Source organism: Mauremys reevesii, linkage group 3 (assembly GCF_016161935.1).
Source record: "Mauremys reevesii isolate NIE-2019 linkage group 3, ASM1616193v1, whole genome shotgun sequence".
NCBI lineage: Eukaryota > Metazoa > Chordata > Testudines > Geoemydidae > Mauremys > Mauremys reevesii.
In genome coordinates this window covers 97,157,198-97,172,109 of record NC_052625.1, presented here as the reverse complement: position 1 = coordinate 97,172,109, position 14,912 = coordinate 97,157,198, and the positions used below count along the sequence as shown (strand labels likewise).

At 45.0% G+C, this 14,912-nt stretch overlaps 1 protein-coding gene across 5 annotated transcripts in view; it reads right to left on the bottom strand.

The window, feature by feature from the left end:
- SYNE1 (spectrin repeat containing nuclear envelope protein 1) overlaps positions 1 to 14,912 on the bottom strand; it is a 472,714-nt gene that overhangs the window by 119,620 nt on the left and 338,182 nt on the right. For all 5 annotated transcript variants that reach the window (XM_039529938.1, XM_039529933.1, XM_039529934.1 and 2 more), the window contains 2 exons: positions 10,548 to 10,721; positions 3,017 to 3,208 (listed from right to left, as the gene is read on the bottom strand). In XM_039529938.1, coding sequence (XP_039385872.1) covers positions 3,017 to 3,208; positions 10,548 to 10,721 — 366 coding nt within the window. The remainder of the gene's footprint in view (positions 1 to 3,016; positions 3,209 to 10,547; positions 10,722 to 14,912) is intronic.

Below are 14,912 nucleotides of genomic sequence, written 5' to 3'. Positions count from 1 at the left end.
TGCAGGGAAAATTGGTTAGCTGGAGTAAGACAAGTGTGTATTATGTCCCCACTATTATTTGACTTTGCCATGAGGACAATAACCACAGAAGGCAACTGAGGAATTTTATGGACAAATGATAGAATACAATTGGATGACCTCATTTTGGCTGAATACATTGTCCTGCCTCAGTTCAACACATTACTTAATAGAAGAAAAGACACAGCTTTTAGCAGAAACAGCAAAGCAAGTTGGTTTGTTCATCCACAAGGGGAAGATAAAATATATGGCTATCAATGTCCCCTAAATAACCATTTGAATGGACAAAGAAACACTAGAAGTAGTAAGTACTTTAATCTTTCTAGGGAGTGAGTTGTGCAATGATGGTGACACCACACTTGATGTCAAGTAACAAATATCAAAAGCAGCAAACAATTTTCATACAACTGGAAAAGATTTGGAGAAGTTGCATGATTGGCACTGACAGAAAATGACACATTTTTAACACTAGCATCATGTCAGTCCTCATTTATGGAGCAGAGTCATGGAAATCTACAACAGAAACTGATAAGATCAACTCATTCATGCCTATGGACGATATTCAGAGTCCATTGGAAAGAGTTTCTTACAATATCAGAGAGTCTAAGTAGAGTAAACCAATCTAAAGCATCAAACATGGTAAGACAATGATGGTGATCGCCATATTTAGGACACATTTTAAGTATGCCGCCACCATGACTTCCATGGGAAGTGATATTATGGACATTATCTGGACAGAGAAAAAGGGGGCAATCTAGAGAAACGTTAAGCAGAACAACAGAGAAAGTAGTATAGCCATCAACATGATACTCAAAAAGCCTGAACAGACCAGCAAAAGACCTAAATAAAAGGCAGAAACTGGTGGATGCCCTGTGCATCAGAGGGTGCTGGAAGACAAAGAATTTTGTCTGCAAAATAGTTTGTGCTCAAAGTAGTTTAACTTCTCCAGCGTATTAGAGAGCAAGCTATTAGGATAGGTACAGGCACAGAGCAAGAGTGTTTTGCAGCAGTTTATATACTGGGTCACATTTGCAGCAGGGATGTGGGGGAAGTGAAGCACCTCAGAGGGCACAATGCTTCCTGAGTCTCCTTGAGGAACAGGGGTAAAGTGGTTGCTGTAATATTACTTGGGACAGAACAACATGCATTCCCTTCATTGCTATCCAGCTCTATTGTCTGGTATAGGTTGAGGAGAGACCCTCTTACCCCTCTCTGTGGCAGTCTTGTACCCAAGAGCAGTGACCTAGAGAATATGCAGGTTCAGGAGAGAATGATAAGCCTGTGATTTTATGTTTGCATTTTCATCTGATGCGAGCAATAATGGCCTTGGCACATAACATCTCCTCAGGATCAGTGATCAGCTGGGGTTAATGTCCCCTCAACTATATGTCAGGCCATCAGCTCCTCTGATCATTAATCCACAGGAAATTCCCTATGCCTTGGTCACCTAATCAAGGAAATAATTATAAGATGAGAATCATGAATTTAAGAGAAGAGAGGATGCAATATAACTTGTAACTTCTTGAAATAGAAGTTCAGACTAGGAAATTATTATAAGAATGGGTCATTTACTAAAATATCCTTCACTGATCTGATGTTACACAGCTTCCTCTATCTTCTTATGTTCATGACCTGCAACTGAAGTCCTAAAAGCTAGAATAGCTGCTTACATGGATATATAAACTTCTAAGAACATGGTCTTTAAATAAAATGGAAGTGTTGCATTTATGTAACATTTTGGGGTAAGCGAATGATTTAAGTCCGGTAATAATTTTAAATTATAACAAAATTATCTTAATATTAGCAAAGTAGCCAAAAATTCTGTAAATAAGCTTACAATAAAACTGGGGTTCATTTATCTTATCGTATTTAAAAAGCCATCATGCAAGAAATAAAATTTTGATACCTATTTCTATCTTTGCATTTTGCCAGTGATTTTATTTGACATATATGTGACAATATTATACCTCAGCACACTGCTGATAACATTTATTTAATTTGCATAATCATGAGGTTTACTTTGAAGGGGTACTTGGGATAAAATGTTTTCTTTTCAGAATAAAAAATTCTCAACACATCTAATACCTAATCTGAACAGCAAAAGCATGATATCTGCTTTTTTGAAGAAAAAAAAAAGTTGTTTTTTTTTTGCACTTCTGGACTAAAAATAGTTCCTAGTAACTTTTCAAGCTAAGTGCTCTATAAACTTTAATCTGTATTACAATACAGACATCTTTTGAAGCTTATCATGTATTTGATTTGCACACCAAAGGCTAGAGAAGAAAAAAAATCCCAGAGCAAGCAAATTCAAAACCAAAAGCAAGTCTGTCATATTACATGTTCGACTTTCTTGCGTGCTTTCACTTCTCCCCATGCTAATTTAGCCTAAAGAATAAATAAGAACTGTTAAAACAAAAGACATTATCTAGTTGCATTAGGTACAGTCATACTGATAGGAATAATATCATAAAGCAATATTCAGGTTAAATCTGTTAATCTTTGTTCCTCATTTCTTCAAGAGAGAGAATACCTTATCTAGTTGGATGATACTAGTTACCGATTGCAATATTTAATATATGTTCCATTATTTTGTTGACAATTTGGTTCTTGTATGGAAAAAAGTAAGTACAGTCCCTGCCCCAGAGAGCTTACAATCTACAACAGACAAAAGACTGGGGACAAGGGTTCAGTAAATTTAGGCCAACTAATCAAATAGTAATGTTATTGCTGTCTAGTAAAGATACTGAGATAAAAATAGCTTAATTAATTATGAAATCAATGATCTGTGTTATATCATGCAAATATTCAGCTACAGCTTGCTAGAGAAATTCTGTATATGTTTTAGCATACTGCTATTTGTTGTTTTAATATGTGTAACTTACATTATAATGGTAAAACTTTTCTTAACTCCCTCTTCCAATTGTTGGAACCCCCCTACCTCAATTGTTAGGGGGAAAAATACTGGTCCCTGCAAAGCCAATTACAAAGAGCTGCTTACTTGAATGTTGATTTGTTTGTCGTGCAGCACTCTCTGCAGCTCCAGAAGGCTTCCCTTTAAAGTTCTGAGCTTTACCGCCAACAGCTCTGCCTCATCCTTTGTGTGCGCCTTTCCTTCCATGAGCAGGTTCTCATTGTGCACGGAGAGCTCTGACAAGGCCACCACTTTCTGTTCTATTTCCACCAGCATGTTCTGCAGCAGCAAAAACAAAGAGGCAAATCCATACATTTTCCAGCATCCACCAAGCTTCCTGGCAAGGAGACCCGTGGCCTACCTCATCCTCTTCCAAACTAAAGATTTTCCTTGTTTTACTCTCCAGTCCCCTCCAGAGTCCTCAGAAATATGCTTCCAACCTTTTGCATGTCTCGTCTTTTTATTTTTGGTTGTAAATTTTAAAAGAAGTTCATTGAAAAGTTGGCTTATTGGAAACAGAAAATGTGCTGCAAAGGAGACACCCTTTTTTGCATTTAAACGGCAACTGTGGCTAAGATGCCTAGTGGCTACTTCATTCTTTTTGTGATGGACAGTGACACCACTGCATAAGGACAATAAATAGATCACACACAGCTATGGCTACTCCTTTCCTCTTCATTGAATATACAACAAGAAATAAGTCATTCTCTCTGCCTTCCCACCCTCCTTCCCCCACAGTGCTGTGTCTGTATTGATAAGCTTCTCTTCTCACTGTTTGCCCTTTCTGATTGGTGCTTGAATGGCCCTGAGATCCCCTGTTTAATCCTCTTTAGTCTAGAGAGCGATTTATAGTGACAAATCTGTGGCTTACTTGTTTTCATAATCTATTTTCCTGATATGCAGCTCACTATTTATATATTAAATAGATAATGAGGCACATTTTGCTACTTCCAAATTAAAAGATGATAGATTTTTACTCAGATTTAGTTTGATAAAGGTGCGTTTCCATTTTCCACAGCACCTGTCAAGTGCTCTAGAGCAGAGATTCTCAAACTGGGGGTCGTGAGGGTATTACATGGGGGGTCATGAGCTGTCAGTCTCCACCCCAAACCCCGCTTTGTCTCCAGCATTTATAATGGTGTTAAATATATAAAAAGTGTTTTTAATTTATAAGGGGGAGTCGCACTCAGAGGCTTCCTATGTGAATGAGGTCACCAGCACAAAAGTTTGAGAACCACTGCTCTAGCAGCTTTGTCCTCTGAAGGAATGTGTGCTGTAAAAGATGGGCAGAACTTGAAAAAATGAAAACATTTGTTAAATTTGTTACACAAAGGATTGTCTTGTGAATTTTGAAACACAGGCAATTTAAAGTACCATTACTTGAAGAGCAGTACTAATTTTTCCACACTAGATTAGCTATTGCCTTTTCACTAATCCATTTCCTATAGTTTACATACAAATGATACATCATTCCACCATTTTATTTTAACTTCAAAGTGTTGGTCTACAGATAGCAACACATTTCCCAAGAATGAACAGTGAAAGATCATGGCAGGATTGGGCAGACTGAAAATCCAACTACTGAAGAGGTCTTAAAGACTGGAAATATGGTTTGATGCTAATCTCTATTACATCAATTTTCAACCAGTGTAACACCACTAACTTCAACAGAGTTACTCATGATTCACCCCAGGGTAGTTGAGCTCTGAATCAGTGCATAAAGGAAGACTAACCAGCACAGAAATCAGGGACCAGACCAGGGCTCAGATTTTCAGTACTCTAGCATTACCCCAAAAGAGTATGTGGCATTCACCAGTCCTTTTGGGGGAAATCATATTAAAACATTATTTAAAAAAAAAGAGTTTGCTTCTCCACTTATGCACATCAAGGATAGGGTGACCAGACGTCCCGATTTTATCGGGACTGTCCCGATATTTGCTTGTTTGTCCCGCGTCCCGACCAATGTTAGGTCGGGACACTGGACAAACAAGCAAAGGCTCTGGAGCCCAGAAGGGCTCGTGCCCTCCCCCGCCCTGACTCTGCCCCCTCCTTCCCCCATTGGCTCCCTCCCCAAATCACCGCCTCTTGCCAAGCATGCCATGCCCAGGAGACGCAGGGGAGTGCGGGGCCGGGGTGAGTGTGAGTCTGGCCTGGCCCCGAGCAGGCAGGACTCGGTACCTGAAGGGAGAGTAGGGGGGTGGCCCGCGGGGCCAGGCGGCGGCTGTTCTCCCCACCTGGGCAGCAGGACTTGGGAGCAGCCGCTGCTGCAGCTCCCACTGCTGCGGGGGGAGGAAGCAGCCAAGCACGTGGCGCTCAGCGGCTGCGGCTTTGGCGCCCGGGCCAGAACCCCCCGAGCCCGGGCCTGCTGCAGGGACCCAGCAGCGCGCACGCTGTGCCCAGCCCCTGGCCAGTCGTGTCTGGGCTGGCTGCCCGGCTGGTGCAATCCCGCAGTGGAGGCATCGGCAGCCCAGCCCCATTCGTTCTCCTGCAGGACCCAAGCGGGATGGGGGGGCTGGGGCCTGCTGCCCCCACTCTGGGGCCGCCCGCGGGATTGCACCAGCTGGGCAGCCAGCCCAGACATGACTGGCCAGGGGCTGGGTGCGCGCTGGGTCCCCGTAGCAGGCCCGGGCTCGGGGGGTTAATGGGTGCTAGAGCCGCAGCCGCCAAGCTTGGCCAGCGGCCGCTTCCTCCTCCCGCGGCAGTGGGAGCTGCAGCAGCGGCTGCTCCCAAGTCCCGCTGCCCAGGTGGGGAGAACAACCGCCGCCTGGCCCTGCAAGCTGCCCCCTACTCTCCCTCCAGGTACCGCGCCCGAGTCCTGCCTGCTTGGGGCCAGGCCAGACTCACACTCACCCCAGCCCCGCGCTCCCCTGAGTCTCCCGGGCCTTCCTCCAGCGCTTGCGGAGGGAGGAGGAATCGGGGGTGGGGGATTTTTTTTTTTGTTGCTCTGCTGCCATTTTTTCCCCCTCTGTCCCTGTTCTCCCCCCCCCACCCATGTCCTGATATTTGACCTGGGTGATCTGGTCACCCTAATCAAGGATTACCCTGAGCATCTGCAGAGAGAGGTACTAATTACCTGAAAAAAAAACTACCTCCACATTACAGAACCTGGGTGGTTCTTAGGCTATGTAATTATTGTTAAATCTGAGCACCACAACTGGCTGTGTGAATTTTAATCCAACCTAGGGTAGAAATCTGAAGTGAAAAAAGCAGGCATGATGTTCCAATCTACCTCTATCAAACTGGAATTTTTATTTCGGGAAAATATAATCTGAATACAGTAGAATATTCAGAAGTGTCACGACCAGCATGTTGGCAGTCTGACCTAGTGGTCAGAGCAGGAGTTGGGAGCCAAGCACGATCAGATGCCAGGAGGTCAGAGTCTGAGACAGATCAGAAGGCAGCCTGAGAGTTAGGTGCCAGGAGGGATGCAGGGTCAGGTTACCAGGAAATTACTGACAATAGGAGCAGGTACTGCAGGAGAAGGAGTCCTAAACAGGGAAACACAGTTGTGCAAACAACTTCCTGCCCCCGTGCTCTGTTTAAGTACAAGCAGGGAACCAATCAAAACCCCCAGAGCTCTGCCAATCATAGCCCAGCACTTGAGTCCTCTGTTGGAGTTCAGATTCTAGTTGTGCAACTGTTAGCAGATCACTGGATGGCAGGTTAGAGCTTATTGGGGCTTACAAGCCCTATGGACCAGGGTTTGAGACCTCTGATCCCTAAGAAAAAGGCACCAAAACTACTTCTTAAAAAGAAAATAAACTACCCAAACAAATGCACACTTGGAGGGGAGGGTTCTTAGGGGTGGAAAAGTAGGTGGGAAGCAGCGTGAAACACTAAAACGGGGGACATGGGGCTGGGAGAGTAGAGGCATCTATCTGCCCCCCTTCCTGTGTGCACCACAGTCTGAGGGCCCCCAGCCCATCTACAAGCATGTGACACCCCCGATAGGAGCCAGGCTCTGGAGGGAGCTTGCCAATCTGGGGGTCTGAGCCCTGCTTGCTGTCCCTCATGTGTGTGCCCAGAGCTGGGGCTCCCTGAGCATCTCTGGTGGTATGACCCATCCTTCTCGTCCCCAACATGAGCCAGGTTCTGGAGGAGCTTGGTTTTCTGGGAGGGTTGGGCCCCTCTCCCTACCTTTTAATATGTAAACTGGGATCTGTGAGGTCTCTGCCTCCCTGCTGGAGTCTAACTGTCTGAGCCCTGCTGCACTGAGTCTGTGCTAGGATCTGGGGCACTTGCCCATCTAGGGGAGGGTTGACCTTCCATTCTTACCCCATCATGTAAGCCAGGTTCTTGACTTTCTGCAGGTGTCTGAGCCCCTTTCCCTCTGCCACCCCGCATGTGAGCTGGGATTTGGGGTGTCTTGTCCCTCTAAGGGGATCTGAGCCCATCTCTCTACTGTCCCCCGACTCTGTGAACCAGGGTCTGGGGAGGCCCTGCCCCTCTGGTTTGGGAGCATGCTCCAAGAACACAGTGCTGAGTGTTCTTATTCACGTATTCTACTGTGGCTAGATAATACTCAAATAGTGCTGGGGTGGGGAGCTGAGAATGGATATGCCTGACATGTATCAGAGTCTCCAGCACGGTGGAAGTGAGATGGAACACCGACTGACATGAATGGAGTAATTCATAAGTCTCAAAGCTCTTGTTTCAGGCTGTATTCATCTCCATTTCTCTTTCACTTGAGAACATCCCACTGAGATCAATGGGCAATGTCAGACCCCTAAGCCTGCTCTATTGCTAACGGATGTGTAGAGCCCCTCCCCAGAGTTAAGGTTAAGGCCAGCTTTTGATTTCAAGAATGACTCTTCTAAATGCTCTAAAAATCTATGTGCGTATACAGATTGTCTTGAAAATTGTTATGCCTCATGAGAGTGTAGGGTAGGATTAGTGATCCAAATGTGGGCTTGTTTGAGCAAAGAGTTCCTGAGATACAGCCCCCAGAAAAAACAACAACATTTCATTAAGTTTAGAGATTCTTGCAACTTTGAGGTTTGAAACCCACCCTGGGCTGAAATCTGAGAAAGAGCTGTAAACATCTGTAAAAATCTGCTTCTGTCAAGTGCTGATATGGGTTTATTTACTTTTTTTTTTTTTTTTTTTAAAAGAACTGTCATCTGTGTACAGTGGAATATTCAAAAGACGCTGAAACTATTTTTGAAAAGAAAATAAATTACACGTGCATTCAAATGCTTACTGACAGGGAAGTGGTGATTGGGCTAGGGATGTGGGGGAATGGGTGGATAGGTCAGGGCCTAAGATGAGGGGTAAGTAGGTAGCAATTAGGGGAAGAAGATGAAAGGGGCTGGAGAATGTGAGAGGTAGCAGAAGATGATGCTGTTGTCAGTCCTCTCAGAACCAGCTATGCTGAATTCTCCCCTTCTGGGGATGTGCTGAGATCTGGGGGAGTCCTAACCCCCTGCAGGGGTCTGAGCACTCTCCCTGCCCACTGTGTGTTCTGGGAGACCCTGCTCCTCTTGGAGCTGGAATTTCAGGTGGGGGAATAAAGTTAACATGAATTTAAACATCTGAAATTGAGAAAGTGAATAGTTAATAATATACACGTTACCCCAGTTTGGGGGCTGGCCCATGTGTGGGGGAGGGGCGGACTAGAACATAGATAGGTTGAGATTTCTTGGAACAGCCTTGTTAGCAACTACACATTGCAAACATTTCAAACCATGACCATCATCCCCATTCCACTGTACCAAACCAACAGGAGGGGGGAGGAGCACTGAGGAATTACACAGCAGCCATGTGGCCTAGTGGAAAGACCACTGAACTGAGACTATTGCTAGCTCTGTGACTGGCCTGCTGGGTGACGTTGGGCAAGCCACTTCACCTCTGTCTCTCAGCTGTAAAATGGGGATAATGATATAAAGCTCATTGAGATCTACTGATGAAACACACTGTATGAAGACTAAGTCTTTTGAGTATTATCTAGCCACAGTAGAATATCAACTGCAAACTTAGGTGAAAACCACAACTGCCTAAATGATCACTACCTCCTACCAACAAACATTTCTCTGTTTAAAAAACTAGGAAATTAAATGGCAAAAAAGACTACATTAATGCAGAGTTAAGGCTGCCCAGTGATAGCTTGTGTTCTTCCAGAGCATCGAGTTCAGCACAACTCAAACTTCTGAAAACCAGGACAAGCCAAGTTCAGGTAAACACCTATCCAACTTCAACTCTGCCCTCTTTGAGTGATGCCTCACCCTCTTTGAGCGATGCCTCACAACACCCATAACACACACACTCCCACTCTGACTTTTCACTGTGAAGGACAGGCTCTATCTGCACCATGCTCAAACACTGAGCCTACTTGTCTGACACAATACTAGACTTGTAAAATTTAACAGCTACGTCCTATCCTTATATAACCACTTCACACTTGCACACAGGATACCACCTAAACCTGTACTTTCCCACTCCCATCATTACCTCCACAGACAGTTCTCATATCTCAAGATATTGCAAGATGACCCCAGTGCCCTGCTACTGTCACCACCTCCACAATTCTGTATTGCAGAGATGCAGACCTCAAGGTACTCATGCACCTCTTTCCTTTGATGCCTCACATGGGGGGACTCAGATCCAGATCTCTTCATATCACAATCACAGCTCTTCCAAGCTACTCCAACTTATTCTTCCACCATGCAGAACAAGCTACACCTAACACAGCAAATGCAGCTGGAGTGTATGCCGATAATTCCCAGGGGCTATTGCCATCTTGAAAGGGGGTAGATTTAAGGTCGCTGGCTTTACCTAAACTCAGTATTTTCTGGTTTTCAGAAGTTTGAGTTTTGCTGAACTCAATGTTCTAAAAGGGCACAAGCTATCACTGGGCATTCTTAACTTTCTCAACAAAAGTTTTAAATATTAAGGTTCCATTTTTTGTTGGAAGGTTATAATCCCAAGGATCTCAGTAACCAGGATATAACAGTTTGTTAACATTATGTTTAAATATTGTTCCTTTTAAAACATGCTTTGACTGTGCTTGATCACTCTTTTTGTAGGTATGTGGGTGGAAAAAGCTTCCTAGACACCCCCTCCCTCCCCGCAGGTCCCACTGTCCATAATTTACCTTCTCTTCTACCCCAGCTGGCAACACTTGGGGTGGCTGGAAAAGAGACAGTATCTCAGACAGCCCCAGGATGTTTGGCTTTATCAGCTTAGTCTCCCAAAATCTATTGCCCCTTCAAGGAGTTTACCTCCTACCCCTCTTCCTGGGGCATACTGCTTTGCTGACAGCCAGGGCACCTCTGGGAATAGTTTTTCCCACAGCTGACTCCTCCTCAGTTACCCTCAGTCTCTTGGAGGAGCAGTCTTCTTACTGTTCACCATGCCTTACCGTGGTAAAATTCCCCTTTTAAGCTCCTCCTGTTCTGGTCTGAACAAGCCCTGCAGGTGCGCCTTGCTAGTGCAGCACAGGCCCAGAAGAGCTCCTTAGCTTCCTCCCGGAGGGTGTGTCCCTTCACATGGTAACAAAGAATAGGCCTGATTCTACTTTTCTAATTCCACAGTGATGTCACTGAAGTCAATGGAACTATTCATGGAACAAGGTATTAGTCAGTGTAATAGTAGAAGAACTGAACCATCATTATTGTTTTACCTGACAGTCAACCAGTTGAGCCTCCATGTCCATGGGTTCCTCAGAAGTAATCAAAGTGGTGTCCAAAGAGGCTCTAGTATTGAGTAGCCAATGGTCAAGCTCATCAGCTTCACAGCGATATCTCTGCAGGGCTTGCTCTTGTCGCTGTTCTTCTAGCTGCTCATTGAGTTTTTCCTAGTGGTACAATGTGGGCTGTTATTTGGGGGGGGGGTGTCTTTCTTTAGAAATACAATATAAAGCAGATGAGAGGTACCTTAAATGGCAATATAGTAGGATGTGAGAAAGGCCGTTGCAGCCAGAATGTAGAACCGAGTTTGAACCAATAACTTCTATATGCAGAATGTACAATAAAATTACCATACTATTCCATCATTAAGAGTATTCTGTCTTTTTTAAAAGACTACTGATACATTGTATGTTTCTATCTCTGTCTCTCTTTCACACACAAGTTCTCCAGCCATCATCTGTCCATTTTTGCATAGCAACTGGAAAATCTTATAATAATGCTTCCACCTACAAAAACGGTTCTTTAACACCTGGAATTCTCTATTATAAAAGGAGCCAGATTCTCAGCTGGTATAAATCGGTGTAGTTCCACTGAAGTCACTGGAGCTACGCTGCTATACACTAGCTGAAGATATGGCCCAACATTTCCATGACACATACTGAGTTCATACTTCCTCTCTATAAGTATGATCCAAAGCTAACTGAAGTGAATGGGAATCTTTCCATTGAATTAATTGGGCTATTAAATCAGGTCCTATTGGGGGTAGGCAAATACTAGACACAGCATATGTTAAGGATCTGGGTAGTTTTCTAGATGTTTATCTTGTTCATTTTATCTTAAAGAAGATAAATTACACCGCAGGACTTTTGAAAGAATTCTGCAGTTGGTTAAGTATCTCAGCCAGCAAATACTGAATTTAACACTATTCAAGTTCTGGTTTACTTGTTAGTTACTTCCACATGTGGAGTAACACGGACATCCCACACTCATGGCAGTACAATCTGTATATCACACCACTCTAAAAATATTTCTATATTTATATTCCTCATGGATGTAGGCAGAGCTTGCTTTCTGTACAATAATAAGAAAAAATAGCAGAAGGCAAGAGCAATAATACCCTGCATTGGCTAAGCCTGTGAAATATTACACAGTATCATATTGATGTTCTTCAGTAGGTACAAACAGGACTGGAAATAATGAATGGATTAATACCGCGGGATAAATTTGCTCTGTTACTCTATAAAAATCAATATTCTAGTATAACAGAGCAGTATTTGGCCTTGCATTTGTGTGAAATCGGTCATAAGCACTTGCCTCTTTTTATTTATTTGCTATGATCTCCTAAATGCAATCAAGCAAACATACAGCCCAGTGCTACAAAATGCAAACTATACAGAGGGAGGTCCTCATTCTTGTTCCAGGACCTTTATGGCACATAAAAGGGTCCTAAGAGCCCTGGTTCTGGCTGAGAGGATTCTCCCAGTTCAGGCACTGTGGAGAGTCCAAAGGCTGCCTCCTAAGGACTCTTTTTCAAGTCCTGGGGGCACAGGAGGTGTGCTGGGGGTGCAACGGCAGCACTCAGCACTACTCCTCACAGGGCAGCCCTAGGAACTGCCATAATTTAGACAGGGTCCCTGGGGGAAATTATGCTGTGGGTTCCAGAGTAGACCAGGGTTAGGAAGCCATGTTAGCCTTCTCTCCCCTCCCCCTGGGCTGTGAGTTCTGTGCTCTGCCTCTTAGGGTATGTCTGTGCGGCAATCTGAGGTGTGACTGCTGCATGGGTAGATGTACCCACACTAGCATGGCTAAAAATAGCAGCGACGATGCAGCTAAGATGAGCTAGCAATGTGAGTATCTAGGGTCCTGGGCATGCTTGTATAGCCCACGCTTAAGTCCGTGCCACTGCATCTACATTGCTATTTTTAGCCATGCTGGTTCACGTAAAGCTTGGCCGAGTATTTCTTTTGTGAGTGCGCTGCAATCACACACCTTTGATTGTGGTATAGATATATCAAATGACACAGCACAACACAGAACAGAACCAACCCTTCAGTATTTAAAGTAATCTTATATGAAAGACTGTAGCCAGACTCATAATGTGATTGCATTCTCTTACCTGCAAAACTCTGCAACATTTCTGAATGTAAGCAGTTAGTGAAAAATTAAAAATGCTTTCAAGTAATTCTGTTAAAGTCAGTAGTCAAAAAAATGAAAGGGCCCATCTTCCTGCTAACTGAAAAAAGCTAATTGAAAAACTCAACATTAATAGAACAGCGTATGAATGCCATCTCTTTCAAACTGTTTTGTTCCTCAGTTTTCACTCCATCCCTTAACTTCCAGCTTGGTTAGCTGGACTCCTATGTAAAGATATGTAAAGTCCTTGTCCTTAAAACATTCTAGTATCACCTTAGATCAGAGGTGGGCAAACTACGGCCGACCGTCCTGCCCGCACCCCAAGTTCCTGGCCCAGGAGGCTCACCTCCAGCCCCTTCCCGCTCTTCCCCGTCGCCCACAGCCTCAGCTCACTCGCTCCGCCGCTGGCGCAATGCTCTGGGCGTGGGGCTGAGAGCTCCTGGGGCAGCGCAGCCACAGAGCTGGCCTGACTCAGTCTCTGTGCTGCATGGTGGCGGCGGCGGCGAAAGCAGCATGGCTCGGCTCCAGCTGGGTAGCGCGGCTGTAGTGTCGCCAGCCACCGGTGCTCCAGGCAGCACCATAAGGGGGCAGGGAGCAGGGGGGGTTAGATAGAGGGCAGGGGAGTTCGGGGTGGTGATTGGGGGCGGGGGTGTGGATAGTGGTTGGGGGGAGGAAACAGGGTAGTTGAATAGGGCAGGAATCCCGGGGGGGGGCAGTCAGAAAGGAGGGGAGACTGAATGGCGGTGGCAAGGGGCAGTCAGGGGCAGGGGTTCCGGGGGCAGTCAGGGGACAGGGAGGGGGGGTGGCTGGATGGGGCAGGGGTCCCGGGGGGGCTGTCAGGAATGAGAGGAAGGGTTGGATGGGGCAGGGGTCCGGGGTGTGTGTGTCAGGAATGAGAGGAGAGGTTGGATGGGGTGGCGGGGGTCCGGGGGCAGTCAGGGGACAGGGAGTGGGGGTGTGTGTGGATAGGGCAAGAGTCCAGAGGGGCCATCGGGGGGGGGAGGTTGGATGAGGCAGGAGTCCTGGGGGGGGCAGATAGGAGGTGGGGGCAAAGCCATGACCCCCTCCCCTAACTGGCCCTCCATACAATTTACAAAACCCAATGCGGCCCTCAGGCCAAAAAGTTTGCCTGCCCCTGCCTTAGATAATACTATCTCAGCATGCGCAGCATTTACTTTATTTTACTTCTCCTGGGGTAAGTATAATATCTAGGGAACACTGGACATACTGAAGTAATGTTATCTAAGGCTAATTAAAAAAAATTATGCTTGACCACTGAACGGGGTGTTTTGATGCTCTTATTCCCTGAGATTAGGGACTGAATTGCTAAAAAAAATTAAACAAGGTTTGAGGAGCATTTCCTTGGTGGAAGGGAAAGTGAGAAGAAAGCAAAACTGGGGTGGTCCAGTGTTCATTTAACTGGGAGTATTTAAGGGTGATTGGCTAATAATTCCTTAAAATGTGGTTCTACTCTGAACAGTGACTAAGAATGTCACCTTATTACATAATAGTTCTGCTTCCTGTTGGTATTCAAAGTCATACCTGCTTATGTAAAGATAAAAATTACAGTTTACTGCTTCCAACTACAGAGTTACATTCCTCCCCGTTAACATGTACAACTCCTTGAAAGATCCCATGAAGACAATAGGGATGGGCATGTGTAGCCAAGGGCCAGGCTTTTAAAGCCTGAATAATTTTTACTACTGGTGGTGATATGTGAGCTGGAAACAACATTGTTTGCCATCGATATCCTAGAGTGATGTTTCAGGGCTGCCAGCTCTCAGCTGGAAGTCACTGAGGAACAATACATTTGCAACCTTATATTGCAATTTTTTCAGAGTAACTTGAAGTGTGAGGAGTCACAGGAGAGGATGTTCGTGGAAATTCTGCTCGGTCAATGGGGAGTTTTTCTAAAAATGAGAGAAGAGAAATTGGCTGATACTGAAGTTAATACACAGAGGAGGCAGAAGGGACAGAAGGAATAAAGTTGGTCCTTTGATTAGCAGGTACAGGAGGAGGATTGCCTGAGAGTAGAAGTATCTTTGTGTGTTGCTTTTGCTAATGGGAGGGAAACAGAAATATTTAGTACTGTGATTATGGTGAGAACCAGGCTGGCCCTTTGGTTAACAGGATGATTGGGCAAGTTTCTCAATGTGAAAGAATGAAAAACTGAAATCAGATGAAGCTGAACTAAAGTTTGTGGAGAATTACCTAAAATAGAAGGG